This window comes from Bos mutus, chromosome 15 (genome assembly GCF_027580195.1).
Source record: "Bos mutus isolate GX-2022 chromosome 15, NWIPB_WYAK_1.1, whole genome shotgun sequence".
In the NCBI taxonomy this organism is placed as follows: Eukaryota; Metazoa; Chordata; class Mammalia; order Artiodactyla; family Bovidae; genus Bos; species Bos mutus.
Window position 1 is genome coordinate 48,373,603 of NC_091631.1, and position 17,306 is coordinate 48,390,908.

The 17,306-nt window shown below is 46.5% G+C and overlaps 1 protein-coding gene across 1 annotated transcript in view; it reads right to left on the bottom strand.

Moving 5' to 3' along the window:
- The window catches only part of GRIK4 (glutamate ionotropic receptor kainate type subunit 4), a 498,718-nt gene that overhangs the window by 141,719 nt on the left and 339,693 nt on the right, over nt 1–17,306 (bottom strand). The window contains exons 6-7 of the mRNA XM_070383202.1: nt 15,416–15,594; nt 11,006–11,059 (exon numbers count right to left, since the gene is read on the bottom strand). Coding sequence (XP_070239303.1) covers nt 11,006–11,059; nt 15,416–15,594 — 233 coding nt within the window. The remainder of the gene's footprint in view (nt 1–11,005; nt 11,060–15,415; nt 15,595–17,306) is intronic.

Below are 17,306 nucleotides of genomic sequence, written 5' to 3' on the forward strand. Positions count from 1 at the left end.
CCTCTAGAAAAATAAACACAGGCTCAGTCTGCTTGACAGTAACATGGACCCAGAGGAGAAAAATTGGCTGCATATATCCATCCTGCCCAAACAAGATAGAGACTGGGGCACAAAGGAGTTATTTCTGTCGGACCTGGCTACTCTTTGGGAATCCAGGGAGCTGTTAGCTAAACAGCCATGGGCCCTCGATCTAATGGGTCATCCTCTCCTCTTCTCCAGGAAATATTCCCAACCACAGAGTGCTGTGAATTGAAATGCCCTCAACGTGTGTGGGATGAAATAAGTCCAGGACTGTAAAGAACCTCAAAGATCACCTACTATTAATACAACCTCATAGTTTTCAGATGAAAAAACTGAAGCACAGGGAGGAGAAACGGCTTGCCTAGATAAATGCAGTAGAGTGAGGTGGCTAAAAGCTAAATGCTTGGGTTACTACCTTGAGCAACGTATCAAAATTTTATGAGCCTCAACTTGCTCATCTCTAAAATAGGGATAAAAGAGGGCTCTCCTAGAGCTGTTGGGTGAGGTTTAAGTAAGAAAATAACTGAAAAGCACTTGTGACAGAGTCTAGCATGCAGAAGGTAGGTAATAAATATCAACTTTGACTAATACTATGTTGACCACTAGTTAGTAGCGGGGCTATAACTATATATGATGAGGCCTCCTGTTCGTATAACCCTTACCATGCAAGTATAACCCTACAGGTGCTAATATAACCATTAACCATTCAGGTGCTGGTGTAACCCTGCCTCAGGCCTTCCAATACCCAGCCAGCACCAAGTTCCTTCTCTCTAGAGTCCCCAAGGGAACAACTCTGAGATGTTAACCGCCTCTATACATATGGCACAAATGGCATTGTGCCCTCCAGCACAGTGGTGGTGGCAAGAGCCTGGCACTCTAGCCCTACCTAGGTCAGGAAAATGAAAAGATGATCACAGCATCCAGCAAGCCATGCTGCCTACAATGTTGGGAGCAGCCCAGGTGGCCCACAGACCATATAGTTCCCACTTCCAGGGCCCATTTCCTACTTTTTCTGGACATTTCACGATTCTGACCCTTACCCTAAATCTCTACACTTTTCCTGCCAAGGCGGTGGCTCCCTGCTTTGGCACCAGGCCCATCTGTGCTCACTGACAATAGATTAGGGTGATTTTATCTTTTCTATTAGGCAGTGATTGCGAATCTCCCTGGGTTCATTAGTAGCTGGATAATCCTCCCAGATTTATTAGCTCAAACTGCACTTCCTCCTTCACCTCCTCTCTTCAGATGGCATCTCTGCTATCTCAGCGGCCGACTGGGCTTTGCCCAAAGGCCCTTAATTCTTCACATCCTTTATCCAAACTCCCATCAGTCTTGCGGAACAACGATTCCCACAGCCAAACCTGGAGGCTGACTGGAGTACAGAGGCTGCTTCTAGACTAAGGAGCAGGATGAGCACAGTGAATCCATACCTGTTCAGTGCATGCCTCGCCTGGAAGCACCAGACAGGACCATCAGGCCAGCAGCCCACCTGGGCAAGAGCATGCAAGACGCAGACGCTTTTAGTTATAAGGCAGCTGACAAGTTTGCTTCCCTTGTCCTCAGCTGGTAAAGAATCGCCTGCAATGTGGAGACCTGGGTTCGATCCCTGGGTTGGGAAGATCCCCTGGAGAAGGGAAAGGCTACCCACTCCAGTATTCTGGCCTGGAGAATTCCATGGACTGTATAGTCCATGGGGTCGCAAAGAGTTAGACATGACTGAGCAACTTTCACTCACTCACTGACACCTTTATAATAAAGTGCTGGTCTCCATGTATAGGGTCAGCTAGCCTCTAAACAGACACGCCAGGGCTTAGGTTGCTAATTGCTCTTCTAGAATACAGGAAAGAGACCTGCGATGATCATTAATCATTTAATAATGCAACAGATGTGGCTAGCTAATCAGCATTCCCATATCCTCTTCTCCCTGGGCACACAGGACATGATGTTTCCCCATCTCCCTTGCGGTAGGTGTGAGCATGTGGCCAAGTTTCAGCCAATGGATTAAGAGGACAGATACTACGGGCCACTTCCAGGCCTGGCCCCCCCAAACCCTCTCGTGTCTGACCCACTGTGTTTTGTCCTTTTCCTGGCCTCTCAGTGGACACATTAGAATCTGGAAGAAATCTGGGCTTCCAGATGACCTTCTGGAAGGCTGCCCGATGATCCAAAACACACCTGGAGGACTTTGAGTGAGAAATGACACGTCTACTGTGTGAAACCATGGAACTGCAGTTGGCATTGCCTACCAGATACAGAGTGTTATCCATTGCTGATTTTTCATTTTACCAAGATTTCCTGAGATGAATATTATGATTCACATTTTACATATGGGGAAACTTGAGGCCTGCCAAGAGCATCAGGGTGCACAGTTAGGAAGCTCCCAGACTGAGGGTTTTCACCAGGTCTGACAGATTTTATATATATTTACCACTATAAAAAAAAAGAATTTTAAAAAAAGCAATGAAGTTCTGATACTGCTATAATGTGGATGAACCCAGAAAACATTATGCTGAGTGAAATAAGTCAGACACAAATATTACATGATTCCACACAACAATAATATTGTGACTGCACAATAACTGATAAATATAGTAAATAAAAACTGGGTTTTTACAGCTTCTTTCTCTCATTAGAAAGCTTTCTAATCAGGATTCTCCACTTCAGCCATTCACTCTCACTTCTTTCAATGGGAAAACTCCAAATAGAAGTAAGAAACACATCTGAACACTTCATGCCATTAAGATGGCTATTATCACAAAAACAAACAATAACAGGCATTGGGAGGATGTGGGGGAACTCAAACCCTCATTCATTACTGGTGGGATAAAAATGGTACAGCTAGAAAAGACTATGGTGTTCCTCAAAAATCAAACACAGAATTACCATATGATCCAGCAATTTCACTAACAGATATATATCCAAGAGGATGGAAAGCAGGGACTTGAACAAGTATTTGCATACCTGCGTTCACTGAGACACTATTCATAATAGTCAAAAGGAAGAAGCAACATTAATGTCCATATTGATGGATGAAGAGATAAAGTGTGGTATATACGTAAAGTGGATTACCGTTGTTCTTTCAGTCGCTAAGTCGTGTCCAAGTCTCTGTGACCCCATGGACTGCAGCACATCAGGCTTCCTTGTCCTTCCATCTCCCAGAGTTTGCTCAAACTCATGTCCGTTGAGTCAGTGATGCCATCCAGCCATCTCATCCTCTGACACCCTCTTCTCCTGCCATCAATCTTTCCCAGCATCAGGGACTTTTCCAATGAGTCGGCTGTTCTCATTAGATGAGGAAAATACTGGAGTTTCAACCTCAGCATCAGTCCTTACAACGAGTATTCAGGGTTGATATCCCTTAAGATTGACTGGTTTGATCTCCTTGCTGTCCAAGGGACTCTCAGGAATCTTCTTCAGCACCATAGTCCAAAGGCATCAATTCTTTGGCGTTACACCTTCTTTACCATCCAGCTCGCACAGCCGTACATGGCCACTGGGAAGACCATAGCCTTGACTGTACAGACCTTTGTCGGCAGAGGAATGTCTCTGCTTTTCAGCACACTTTCCTGACAAGAAGCAATCATCTTCTGATTTCATGGCTGCAGTTACCATCTGCAGTGATTTTAGAGCCCAAGAAGAGGAAATCTGTCACTACTTCCACCTTTTCCTCCTCTATCTGCGTGAAGTAATGGGGCCAGGTGCCATGATCTTAGTTTTTTCATGTATTACTCAGCCTTAAAAAGGAAGGGAATTCTGACACCTAGATGACCCCTGAAGACATTATGCTAGGTGAAATAAGTCAGACACCTAAGAACAAACATTAGAATTCCATTTATATGAAGCATATAGAAGAGGCAAATTCATAGAGACAGAAAGCAAAATGGTAGCTGCCAGGGGCTGGGAGTGGGAGAGGGTGGGGAGCTGCTGTTTAATGGGTTTAAGGTCTCAGTTTGAGGATGAAAAAGGTTCTGAACGTGGATCGTGATGATGGTTACCCAACGATGTAAATATACTCACTGTACTGAATGATATCCTTAAAATGGTGAATTTTATGTGTATTTTCCACTATAAAACAAGAGTTTAAAAAAAGGAATGAAGTTCTGATACGTGCTATAATATGGATGAATGTAGAAAACGTTATGCTGAATAAAATAAGCCAGACACAAAAGACAAATATTACCTGATTTCACACAATAATAATATTGTGACTGCACAATAACTGAACTACCTCGTTCTATTCATTGTCTGGAAATTAATAAAATGGCATTTTAGGAGTCACTTTTACAGGCTGTTAGAGGCTGGACAGCAAAATAAATATCTCCTGTTCTTTTTGGTACCTGGGAAACACAAATAGAACTTCCTTTTCTATAACTTCATTTATTTATTTATGGCTGTGCTGGGTCTTCATTGCTGTATGGGCTACTCTCTGGTTTCTGTATTTGGGCTTCTCATTGCAATGGCTTCTCTGGCTGTGAAGCTTGGGCTCGCGGGCATTGGTAGTTGTGGCACGTGGGCTCAGTGGTTGCAGCTCCCAGGCCCTAGAGCAGAGCTCTTCTGGCGATGGGCTTAGTTGCTCCACCACATGTGGGATCCTCCCGGACCAGGGATCGAACTTCATTCAATGTGTCTCCTTCATTGGCAGGAGGATTCTTAACCACTGAGCCACCAGGGAAGCCCAGGACTTCTTAAAATAATACCTTCCCTTTACTAGACTTGTGTTGTGAGTCAATTCCTGTGTGGCTGTTATCTCCCAGGGCAGGTATTGTTAGTGTCCACCCGCAGATGAGGTCACCCAGGCTCAGAGAGACTGAGCAAGGTGCACTGGATCACACAGCTGACAGCTAGGCAACCTGGAGTCCTTAGTCTTGTCTACGAATGCAAAGGCCTGCACCTTTGTGCTAACTCTCAAATGCAAATCTGAGTGCCTGCTGCATCACTGTGGCCGAATTTAGAGAGATGGGACATGATGGACATCTTTGAAGAATCAGAAAAGAAATAAATAAGAATTAAAGTCCAGGTGGCATCTATATTTGGGGGGAAGGACTAGAGCAGAGGTTCCCAACCTCCAGGATCTAATGCCTGATGAACTGAGGTGCAGCTGATGTAATAATAATAGAAATAAAGTGCATAGTAAGTGTAATGTGCTTGAATCATCCAGAAACCATCCTCCCTCCTCCAGTCCATGGAAAAATTGTCTTCCACAAAAGCGGTCCCTGGTGCCATAAAGTCAGGGACCACTGGGCCTCTAGAGAAGCACAGAGGCTCACCTATGACCCTCTAGATAAAGCCCCTCCTGCTCTGGTTCAAGACTCCAACAGCAACTGGGCAGAAAGAATGGACTTAAAAATAGTTTCTTCACTCCTAATAAAGGTCTGTCCTTTCTGAGAGCCAAGGCACTAATGAGAAGTATCCAGAATATTCTCTCACTGACTGATTTTTGAAATGGCTTTGCTTATATTTTCTTGGCTATTACTCAGCCATCATCATTTACACAGTTACTTTTCTGATTTCCTGTTGCAAACTCACAAACTGTGTGAATCCTGTCATTTCCAGATTCAAAGAACTCTCTGAGGAAGGTACCCTCCCAAAGCTCATCTCATTCTGTGTTCACCCAAGAAGGACAAAAGCCCTTTGAAAGCTGAAAGTATCAGAGTGTGACCAAAATACACACTGTCCTAAAAACATACAGTATTTGGCAATTCATAACACAGTTTTCTTTATCCTCACAACAACCCTGTAAGATTTCATTATCCCCATTTTACAAATGAGAGACCTGGGGCTCAGAGAGTCAGTGCAACTCCCCCCAAGTCACACAGCAATTACAAGGCAGAGTGGGGACTTGATCTAGGTCTCCTGACTTCATGGGTCAGTGTTTTCTCCACAAAATTCATCATCAAAGTCTTTATTAACATTTTGGAGAAGAGGGAGTGGTGGGACATAGCAGGGGTGACGCTTTCTTTTTTTACTTTTTTAAAGCTTTTTTTTCATGTGGATCATTTTTTAAAGTCTTTATTGAATTTGTCACAAAAAGTGGAAACAGTGACAGGTTTTATTTTCTTGGGCTCCAAAATCACTGCAGAGGTTGACTGCAGCCATGAAATTAAGACACTTGCTCCTTGGAAGAAAAGCTATGACAAACCCAGACGGTATATTAAAAAGCCGAAGACATCACTTTGCTGACAAAGGTCTGTATAGTCAAAGCTATGGTTTTTCCAGTAGTCATGTACAGATGTGAGAGTTGGACCATCAAGAAGGCTGAGTGCTGAAGAATTGATGTTTTCAAACTGTGGTTCTGGAGAAGACTCTTGAGAGTCTTTTGGACTGCACAGAGATCCAACTAATCAGTCCTAAAGGAAATCAACCCTGAATATTCATTGGAAGGACTGATGCTGAAGCTGAAGCTCCAATATTTTGGCTACCTGATGCGAAGAGCCGACTTAGTGGAAAAGAACCTAATGCTGAGAAAGATGGAGGGCAAGAAGAGAAGGGGGTTGCAGAGGATGAGATGGTTAGATAGCATCACTGACTCAATGGACATGAATTTGAGCAAACTCTAGGAGATAGTGTAGGACAGTGAAGCCTGGCACGCTGCAGTCCATGGGGTCGCCAAGAGTTGACGTGACTTAGTGACTAAACGACAACAATATTGCTTCTGTTTTATGAGGGGTGTTTTTGGCCATGAAGCATGTGGGATCTTACTTCCCTGAGCAGAGATCGAACCTGCACCACTGCCTTGGAAGGTGAAGTCTTAACTACTGGATGCCAGGAAGTCCTCTGATGCCTTCTTTTTTGCATATAATTTTATTTATTTATATTTGGCTCTGCTGGGTCTTCATCACTGTGTGTGGACTTTTCTCTAATTGCAGTGAAAGGGGGTTACTGCTTAGTTGCAATGCAAAGGCTTCTCATTGCGATGGCTTCTCTTCTTGCAGAGCATGGCTTTAGGCACTTGGGCTTCAGTAGTTGTGGTTCCTGGGCTCTAGAGCACAGGCTCAATAGGCTTAGGCTTAGTTGCTCCATGGCATGTGGGATCTTTCTGGATCAGGGATGGAACCCACGTCTCCTGCATTGGCAGGCAGATTCTTGATCACTGAGTCACCGGGGAAGCCTCCGTGATGCTTTCTTAAACATCTCCAGGCCAAGCAACTTCACCTTAGTCTCATTATCATCCTGGGAATTCATCTTTCAAAAGACTAGCCTCCTTCCATCTGCAAAAACACTTCTGTGAGTTCTAGCTGCCCCACTCCCTCCTCTTTGGCTACCCTGTCGGCCTAACCTGGGGGCAGGCTGGCCCAAGGCAGGTGGCCCCTGGCCTGCCTTCTCCCCCTCCTCCCCTCTGCTTCCCAGGCTCCCCAAATGGAACACAGATGGAGTTTAATCTGTCCTTATTCTTCTGCCAACTTGCTGGGCTCCCCCAAATGCCTCCTTACTCCAGGCAAATGCTTTCACATCACTCTGGGAATAGCCTAATCCTTTTCTTCCCTTTTCCATGTTAATGCCCTGATTTACAGCAGCAGTGTGAGATAGAAAAAACAAATTAAATAAACACGCCAACAAAGCAGTTCCTTCTGCTTTATATTCTGAGGGGCAGTGGCTGGGAGGGGGCACACGGGGGACTTCTGTGGTGCTGGCAATATTCTATGTCTGGATCTGGGTGTTGCTTACACAGGTGTGCTCACCTGGAGGACGTTCGTTCAGCTGCTCACATATGATCTCCGTGGCCTTCTATCTGTAGGTTAGACCTCAGTTAAAAATTCCCACAATGGAACAGGCAGGTCTGTGGTGGGGCGTACCAGGCAAAAGACAGCTGAATGACTTTTTGGCAAGCCTGCTGTGGAGGGAGTCCCTACACCAGAAGAGAAGCTATACAGGATTCTTCAAGGGGGCTTTCAACTCTGACAGCAAAGACCTATAGGATGCTTCAGGGTGAACAATGCCACAGAAGCCGCAAGAAAGGGCTGTTCACAAAACTACCGCTAGAGATGAACAGGGATGGCAGGATCCCAGCTTGTCTTTTTGGGCAGCCCTCTCCTCGCCTTTGCAGGACATTTCAGGAGACCTGGCCCTGGCCCCTAAATCCCAGAAGGGACACTGCATGACCCCTAGTTTACCCTACCACCTGTGTTGGCCAAGAAAGTCTTAACTCCCAGGTAACCTTTTCCATTTTCAGATTCGAGAGTCAACTCTGTGAGGTTGAATTCTGCTTCCTAAACACATCAAGGCTCTTGTGGTTCATTGACACCTGCGTGTGTGCTGCGTCACTTCAGTCGTGTCTGGCTTTTGGCGACCCTATGGACTGTAGCCTCCCAGGTTCCTCTGTCCATGGGATTCTCCAGGTAAGAATACTGGAGTGGGTTGCTGTGTCCTCCTTCAGGCGATCTTCCAGATCCAAGGATTGAACCCACATCTCTTACGTCTCCTGCATTGGCATTGAGAATAAGGAACAGCATATTCACATACCTGGAGATTTGAGTCCCTTCTAACACATGGACTGCTCCAGGAATGGGTGTGCCAGTTCATTATTATTCATTTGATGTTACCTGCCTTATATCTTTTAAGAAGGTTACTTTCACAAATGGCTATAAATGGACAAATGAGTAATAATAAACTGACACATCCATTCCTGGAGCAGTCCATATGTGTGAAGGGACTCAAATCTCCAAGTATGTGAGCATGCTGTTCCTTATTCCCAAATGTTATTCTGTTCTTTGTTTGTCTAGGAAAAAGTCTACTTGTCTTTCAGGATGTAGCTTAAAGACCCTTTCTTCTGTGAAGCATTTCCTAACTGCCCCAGGTAGAGCAAGTGGCCCCTACTCTAGGGTCTAAAGCATTTTGTGTCCACATCTCATGGAATTTGCCACTTTGCAATATGACAGTTTGCAATAGGTTTTTGCTGGGCCAGCTTGGTTTCTTATTCCCATTTTAATTTCTAATGCCTGGCTCAGTGCCTGTTACATCAGAAGTATGTCTGGACAGGGACTTCCCAGAATTTGCTGCCAATGCAGGGGACATGGGTTCGATCCCTAGTCCAGGAAAATTCCACAACTAAGCCTGTGTGCCACAACTACTAAAGCCCAAGTGCCCAAGAGCCCCTCCGCTCACCACCAACTAGAGAAAGTCCCTGCAAGAACGAAGACTCAGCACACTTTAAAAAACATTTAAAAAAGTATATCTAGATAAAGGGGCTACTTAAATGATTTGGATATCTTATGCATTTACAAAATAAATAAATGCATAATAATTAAACCTCTTCTCTGAATGACTGTTTATAACAGCTCTATCTGTAATAGCCCCAAACTGGAAACAACTAAAATGTCTCTCCATAGGTGGATGATTAAGCAAACAGGTACATCCACAGCAAGAAATATGACTCAGCAAAAATAAAGGGCAAACTATTGATTCACACAACAACTTCGATGGATCCTGAGGGCAATACACTGAGTGAAAAAAATTTAACCTCAAAGGTCATCTACTCATGATTCCATTTACATAAAAGTAGAAAAGTTAGGCAAAGCCATGGTTTTTCCAATAGTCATGAACAGATGTGAGAGCTGGACCCAAGAAGGCAGAACACTGAAGAATTGATGCTTTCAAACTTGTTCTGGAGAAGACTCTGGAGAGTGCTTGACTGCAAGGAGATCAAACTTGTCAGTCTTAAAGGAAATCAACTCTGAATACCATTGAAAAGACTGTTGCTGAAGCTGAAGTTTCAATTGTTTGGCTACCTGAGGCGAAGAGCCAATTCATTGGTAAAGACCCTGAAGCTGGGAAAGATTGCAGGCAAAAGGAAAAGGGGGCGGCAGAGGATGAGATGGTTAGATAACATCACTGACTCAATGGACATGAGTTTGAGCAAACTCTGGGAGATAGTGAAGGACAAGGGAAACTGGTGTGCTGCAGTCCATGGGGTCGCAAAGATTCAGACACAACTTAGCAACTGAACGACAACAACAACAAAAGTTAGAAATAGAGAGCAGATTAGCAGTTATTAGAGATTAGGACTGGTGGGAAGAAGGAAAGTGGATATGACTATAAGGTAGTAGCGAGATCTTTGTGGTAATGAAATGGTTTTTTTCCTAACTGTAGTAGAGTTACACACATCTACATATGTCTTAACAGACTTGATATTTTGATATCCTGGTTTTGATATTGTACTGTAATAACATAAGATATAGCCATTGCAGAAAACTGGGTTAAAGTTACATGGCATCCCTCTGTATTATCTTTGTGACTTTCTGTGAATCTATAATTATCTCAAAATAAAAAGTTCTAATGTTTTTAAACCTGTTCTCTGAGGTTCTTTCTACTGAATTGAGAGTGTGTATATTTCACAACGTTTCACATGACATAATGCTTTACGATTTCAAAATAAACACAGATTAAATTACATCATTTCAAAATGATAGCAATTCCATGATGTAGCTGTCCTTACACCCATTTTACAGACAAGGAAACCAAGGCTCAGTGCTTGTTTAAGGGGCACACAGCTGGTATGGGGCAAAACTAGAGCTCCAACTTGACTCAATAAAATTTCTATAGGCCTGTATTCTAGGCTGCAAAAGAAAATTTGAAAAAAATGGCCTCTGAAAGTGTGTCAGTTATAACACCTCTTACCCAGGACAGGCGTAATTTTTGTGCTGTAGTGTTCCTAATTCTAAGCCAGCCCACATTAGGATCTGGAAATGTAGGGACTGAACTGCCAGCCTGCAACTGGACCTATAGAGGAGATGCAACCATCAGAGGGGTCAGCTGGTGGCATCTGAGCAGAGGTATTAGATTCTTCTAGGCTAAGAATTGTTAGGACAAGAGTCCCAGGGCTCCTGGGTTTCCGTGTGTCTCAAATGCCCTGCTTCTCTGGCTGGCATCTGCTCCTCTGGTCCATTTCCCCTACTGCCCATCTCCAGGGCTTCATTCCGTCACACCCCACTGACCCTAATTAATGATACTGTCTATGCCAAAGAGGTGAGCTGTGAAAATGTCTTACCAGATTAGTGAAGATGTATGTGTAATAGGCTGACACCATCCCTAGTTCCGCTGCCTGCAAAGGGAAGAGAAGGATATTAGAGTGGAAAATGAAAAACCCACTGGAAGTGCATGACTAGAGAGGGCTCCAGGTGTCTGCCCCTGGTCTGGCTCCCCACCGGCAGAGTAGAACATCTTGACTGACTGGTTCTTACACCACCCTCAACCTTGGAGGACGGAGCACAGAAACCCTGGCTTCTAGAGTAGGGTCTCTCTCCCTCCAGCCCACACCTCCACCCCTGCAGTGACACTCATGGTAGCTGATATTCTCATGTGTACACATTCCCATGGATATAACTGGGGATTATGGAAACCAAAGTGACTTTCCGGGAAATGAAACAAATAACAAAAGACTATAATAATTATTTCCACGACCATTAACAATACCAGTGGCTAACACGCGCTGTTTGGTCCACACCAAGCACCGGACAGCATTTGGCTAGGGTTCACCTGCTGAGGCACACTGTTGCTTGCCCACCACCCCGCCTTTGACAGCTGAGGAAACTAAAGCACCAAAGGCTGTGTAGCTTGTCCAGAAGATCACACGTCTCATACGTGGAAAAGATGAAATTAAAGCCAGGCAGCCCAACACGCCCCTTGGAGAACTATGATATTGATGGAATTACTGACACACTCCTCTTAGGGGCCAAGGCATGGACAGGAAAGTGGTGGCTTGTAGGCAATTCCCAAATTAACCCCAGCCTCGTCAGGGTGGGAGTGAGTATGCCTCATAGGCATATTCTTCAATCTGCGGCAATGCTGGAAAGAGGTGAATCGTTTGCAAACTGCGGTCTTAGCAGTAGTGAGGAGCAAGTGATGTGCTCTTGGTGATGGTGCACCAGGGAGTCTCAGCCCACGGTTGGGAGCTGCTAGTTCAGATGGGCCTCCTTTTCTCTGATCTTTGCAGCATCATAAATACCTCTATAAGCAACCTTCCGTGCCATGTGCCTGGCTTGGAGTGTGACAGGTGCTATAGAAGCTAACAAGGAGATCATGGAAATAATGAGCCCAGCTCTCCCCAGGTCCCCTATCCCTCCTGACAGTTGGTTAGATCATCACATAGCCTTCAGCCCTGGCCACTAGGAAACCACTTTTGTCATGACTGTTGAGGTGCATGGGGGTGGGGGGCGGTAAACAAAGCCAGGGATGATTGCCTTCTCCCTTTATAGCTTATTTATCTCCCCAGGGATTCCAATAACTGTGTGAGCATTCTCACAGGTTCCTTGAAGGACAGGCTGGAGTAATTATTAGGTTGGTGGGCCGAAAAGTTCGTTCAGGTTTTCCAAGTTACAGAATAACCCAGACAAACTGTTTGGCCAGCCCAATATATCATCACCATCCCTATAAGAAATTGAGGCAACTGGGGCAAGATTACAAGGGGTCATGATGGAGCTCAAGGCCTCTCCTTCCTCTAGCAAAGCTACAGTGACGCCTCCACTTCTGGGGAGGGGGGCATGGTGCTCACCTCCACCTCTTCACCCACCCCCCAAATTATCCATATAATAATGCCCTTGCCTCTCACCACTGCCTTGCCTGACGGGAGCCCCCTGGTTCCAGGGATGGGTTGGGGGCAGGGGGCTGAGAAAGGGCACTGTTGGATGGTTAAAACCCACTTTGTGAAATCTGCTGTCCTAAAGATAAAACACAAGAGATCCTTGGTTTTTAAGACCTGAATTCTGGGTAAACATGGAATTCGTTGCTGGAACAGCCGCTCAATAAAATAGGGGATTACTCTGAAAATCCTCCTGAAATCAAGAGACAGTGGAGCGCTGCCAAGCTCTGAGGCCAGGCTCAGGAGTGCACAGTGAGGCTCCCAGAAGCTCCGGGCGCCCTCTGATTGCACTGCTTCCCACGCTGAGTCTATCTTCCCTCAAGGCCAGGTTGTAACCTCATGAAGGAAGAGCCTGGTGCTTCAGGGAAGCATGCGGATCGAGTCCAGGATGGATACAAGGTCAGCCTGCTGGGGCTTCTAGGAATTCAAATGGGGACGAGCTTTTCCAAAACCTCACTGCTCATTGATGAGTTTGGTTCCAAGGTTACATGGGCTGGGGCTGATCGATGACCTCAGGAAAGCCTGCCACTGGCCACCCAGCAGAACCATTTGCTAATAACAGTCATTACAAGGGAATTTCCTTCAAATGCACAGCCATAAAAAAGAAATTAAAAGCGTTTTTAATGAAAATACCCAGTACTGGCAAGGGTGCTATAAGACACCTATACACCACTGGTGGGAGTGTAAATCCTTACAGACTTTCTAAAAAAGGCAAGCTGGCAAATCATATCAAAATCCTTAAAAGCATGCATACCTTTAACTCAGTAATTCCACTCCTAGAAATTTATGCTCTGAAAATATTCATGAATGTGCATAAAGATTTATGTAAAAATATGTGCATTCCAGCATTATTTATTACAGCAGAGAGTGAAAACAACCTGTATCTCCAACAATAAAGAGATGGTTAAATAAATTATGGTACATCCATATGATAAGAAATGATGCAGCCATTATAATATGTGTAGAAAAATATGTCATGACATGAGAAAAAAATGCATGGCATATAATTAAGTGGAAAAAAAAAAAAGGTTCCAGAAGAGTATGTTCAGGGTGTAATAATTTTGAAAAAGGAAAAAAAAAATGTGTCTCTAAGGGCAGAAAGACCTGATATCAAAATTTTATAGCGGTTCTCTCTCAGTGATGGAATTGTGAATGATTTTTATTTTTTTCCTGTGGGCTTTTCTGTACTTTCCGAGATTTCAACAATGAACTAGACATATTTTTTAAAAGGGAGGGAGGCAACCACATATGCTGGGAGCCGGGAAATATTGCTGGGCAAGGGCTGACCCCAAAAGGCTTCCACCTGGGGGCTGTCCAGGCAGGAATCAGCTACTGCACGGGAAACATACGTTCTGATCTGCCCTTGGCAGGGGGACTGAGGGACATCTATCTTGCTCCCTACTCCGCAGTCCTCCCCACCCTCCTGAGAACTCCTCAGCCTGCATCTCTCATGCCCTGCAGCTCTTCCATCCTCAATGACTTCATTGATCACAGCTCCGGACACAAAAGAAGAAAGAGAAAGAAAAACTGTGTGTTGGAGTGTGTGTCTGTGAGTTGGGTATACCCACACAGACAGACGTGGGTTTGGAGCTGCAGAAAATTACTATAGCAACAGGCTGAAGGGACGGCCCTCAGTACTCAGAGAAATTTCATTCAAATCTCTTATTAATTCTGAGACTAAACTAGCTGGGGTGGGGAGGTGAGGAGACAGCGAGGAGGGAGAGGAAGAGAGAATCATCCTGTGTCTGCTGGGCTCCTTGCAGCCCTGCTGAGGTTAATGAGGAACCTCATTCCCCCAGTGGAAGACAGCGGGCTGCACGTGGATGTGCAATTAAAATGGCACTCGAGGAGGCCATGAGCCCAGAGAGGCTGGGGGAGCTGCTGGAGCCAGGGCGGAGCCTGGCAGGGTCCACTGTGTCTGGGGTTGCTTGCTTAGCCCAGACACCAGCCCGGGACACAGTCCCAGTGGTCCCAAGGATGCCCAGATGATCGAAGCTGTTTGTCCAGCATGGACCCCCAGGCACTGACTTCTCTCCCTCTGTCTCTGTGTCTCTGTGTGTGTCTCTGTCTCTCTCTCTTGGACCGGCCTCACTCAGAGAGTTCCAGTTTCCCTGTGTATACATTGATTCCAGGGCTGATCCCTGTGTCCCCGGGAGCGGGTGGAGAGCGGGGGAGAAGTGGACTGATTTCCTGTGAAGAGAACTGAGGCAGGCTGCTCCTCCCAGGGCTGGCCTTGGACAGAGCTGCTCATCTCGCACTCTCAGTTTCTTCCGCTGCCGGGGGATGCTACCATGTCCACCTCATGTGGTCACGGAGAGGATTACATTGAAAAATGACACGGCAGCGCTCGGTAAACGATAGAACACGTGTAAAGATTACACACAGGGCTGGCACTCAGTAATACACACGGACGAGACAGCCCCGGCTGTCAGAATAGGGAGATGCCTCTACTCAGTTTGGCAAATAGTCTCAGCGCCCGAGTAGCCCACCCCACCAGCCTTGCCCCTCCTAGGAACCCCTGAACCACAGAGCCCCTGGCAGATCTAGGTGTGGCCAGCGTCTCAGCCGGCGGCTGCCCTGTTGCACCGAGAGTTAAATGTCTCTGTGACGTTGCATCCTCCTACGTTTTCCTCTTAACTTTCAGGAGCTGTTCACTGGAACTGAGCACACTGTTGGGGTCAGAGGTCCAGCCCAGGGCTCCTTCAACCTCGGCCCAGGGGGGACACCCAAGGCAAGAAGGGAGCGGAGTGTCAGTTCAGAGGCAGAGGGAAGGAGAGGGATGCTCGTTGCCCACCAGCACCCGCCCAGCCCGGTGCCCACCTTCAGGAGGATGGTGTGGGACATGGAGGCGTTGGCATGTATGATGATGGTGGCGGTCTTGTCGTCCCGGATCTCCTTGAGGAGCGGGGTGGGGTCCCTGGCGTCATCCAGCATCCGGACCGAGAGTGTGTCCTTGGAGATAAGGAATTGCCGGAGGAGCTTCTCTAGGTTTAAAAGGCCTGGAGGGGAAGAGAGGACGAAGCCCCTGAGGGTCCACGGTGCTGCCTCAGGAGACACGGGAGCCAAAGCCAGAAAACTCGGGAGGGAAGCAGGGTCCTGGGTCTGGCATCAAGTGGTTAGGCCGGAGCATCGCACATGGTGAGCCCTCATAAATGTTACATCCGGCTTTTATTTCCATGGTGGAGGTCAGGGAGCAGTTCCCTCCAGGTCACAAAGCCCAGAAAACAGATCTAGCAAAACGCTTTGAACTCCTCAGAGCACAGGGGCTGCTCTGAGACAAGGTATTGTTATGATTATAAAAGAACGGGTTTTGAACTGCACCTCAGCAGGCAGTCAGGTGGGCCCAGAACAGCTGGGGATCCTGAGCTAAGGATTCTGCCAGGCCCTTGCTATCCGCCGCCAGGCACATGGGAGAAGGGATTCCAGATGGATGTCACCAAGACACATGGGTCTTAAATGACATCTCTGAAAAGGCCAGGAGGAGGGTGTGTGCATGGGTGGGGGTCTCCTGGGAAGACCGTGGTCTCAATTCCAATGGAAAGAGACCTATAGGCATTTGCTCCCCAAAGCCAATCAATGACAAGAGTAACATTCATTGAATTCTTATTGCGTTCCAGGTAATGGGCTAAACATTTTAATGGCTCATCTTGTTTAAGTCCTCCCAAGATCATACAAAGTATTCCAATCCCATAGCACAGAGGCGAGCAGGAGGCAGGAGAGGAGGAACTCTCCCAGACACTGTCACGGTGGATGGCCCGGGGAAGGATGCTCTCTGACAAGTCAAAGAGCCCGGTGTTCTGGTGTCTGCACTGGTTAAAGGAATATTAAATGCAGGGAGGTCATGAATATGACCCCAAAGAAGCCTTTTCCTTGTGCAGGTTAAACCCCCTCCGGATCCTTGAGGACCAAAAGGTAAGATGAGGGGGCATCTGAAGAGCATTGTAAGGACTTCCTTGGCGGTCCAGTGGCGAAGATTCCACAATCCCAATGCAGGGGGCCCGGGTTCCCTCCCTGGTTGGAGAACTAGATCTCACTTGCTGCAACTAAGGATTCGCAAACTCCAATCAAAGGTCCTGCATGCTGCAACAAAGATCAGAGATCCCCAGTGCCATAACGAAGACCCAGCACAGCCAAGTAAATAAATATTAAAAAAAAAAAAAATAGAGAGCATTGTACCAGCTTCCTCATTTTGTAGAGAAATGACAGGATGTGCCCAGGAAAAGAGCTGGGACCAGAATTCCCATTTCCTCATCTCCATCCCATCCTCTTCCCGAGTCCAGACTTCCTCTTAGGATAAAACCCACCAGGAGGAGCAGGCACAGAACCCAGGGAGGCTTGGTTCACGCGTCTCAGGTCTTGGGGGCGAAAGCCTTGGTGTGCTTTGTGAACAAGGAAGAGGCAGCAGGGTGGAGGGAACGAGGGAGCAGGCTGCACCGGGGGTGATGGAGATGGAGCCCTGGAAGGCGGGGCCAGTGCCTAACTCCCACCCCCACCCCGGCTCCTGAAAAGGTGGTCCCAGGAACTAGGGGCTGCGGTAGGAGAAGCATTGTAGATGAAGAATGGAGAAGAACTGGAGAGAAGCCCTTGGAGGGCCTGTCCTTCACAAAGAGGTTTCAGCAACGCAGTCTGTGCAAGCCCAGAGTCAAGTTGGTTTTTCCTTCCTTTCCAAACAGGCCTCAGCGGAGGCTTGTTAGACCCCCTGCTGCTGTCT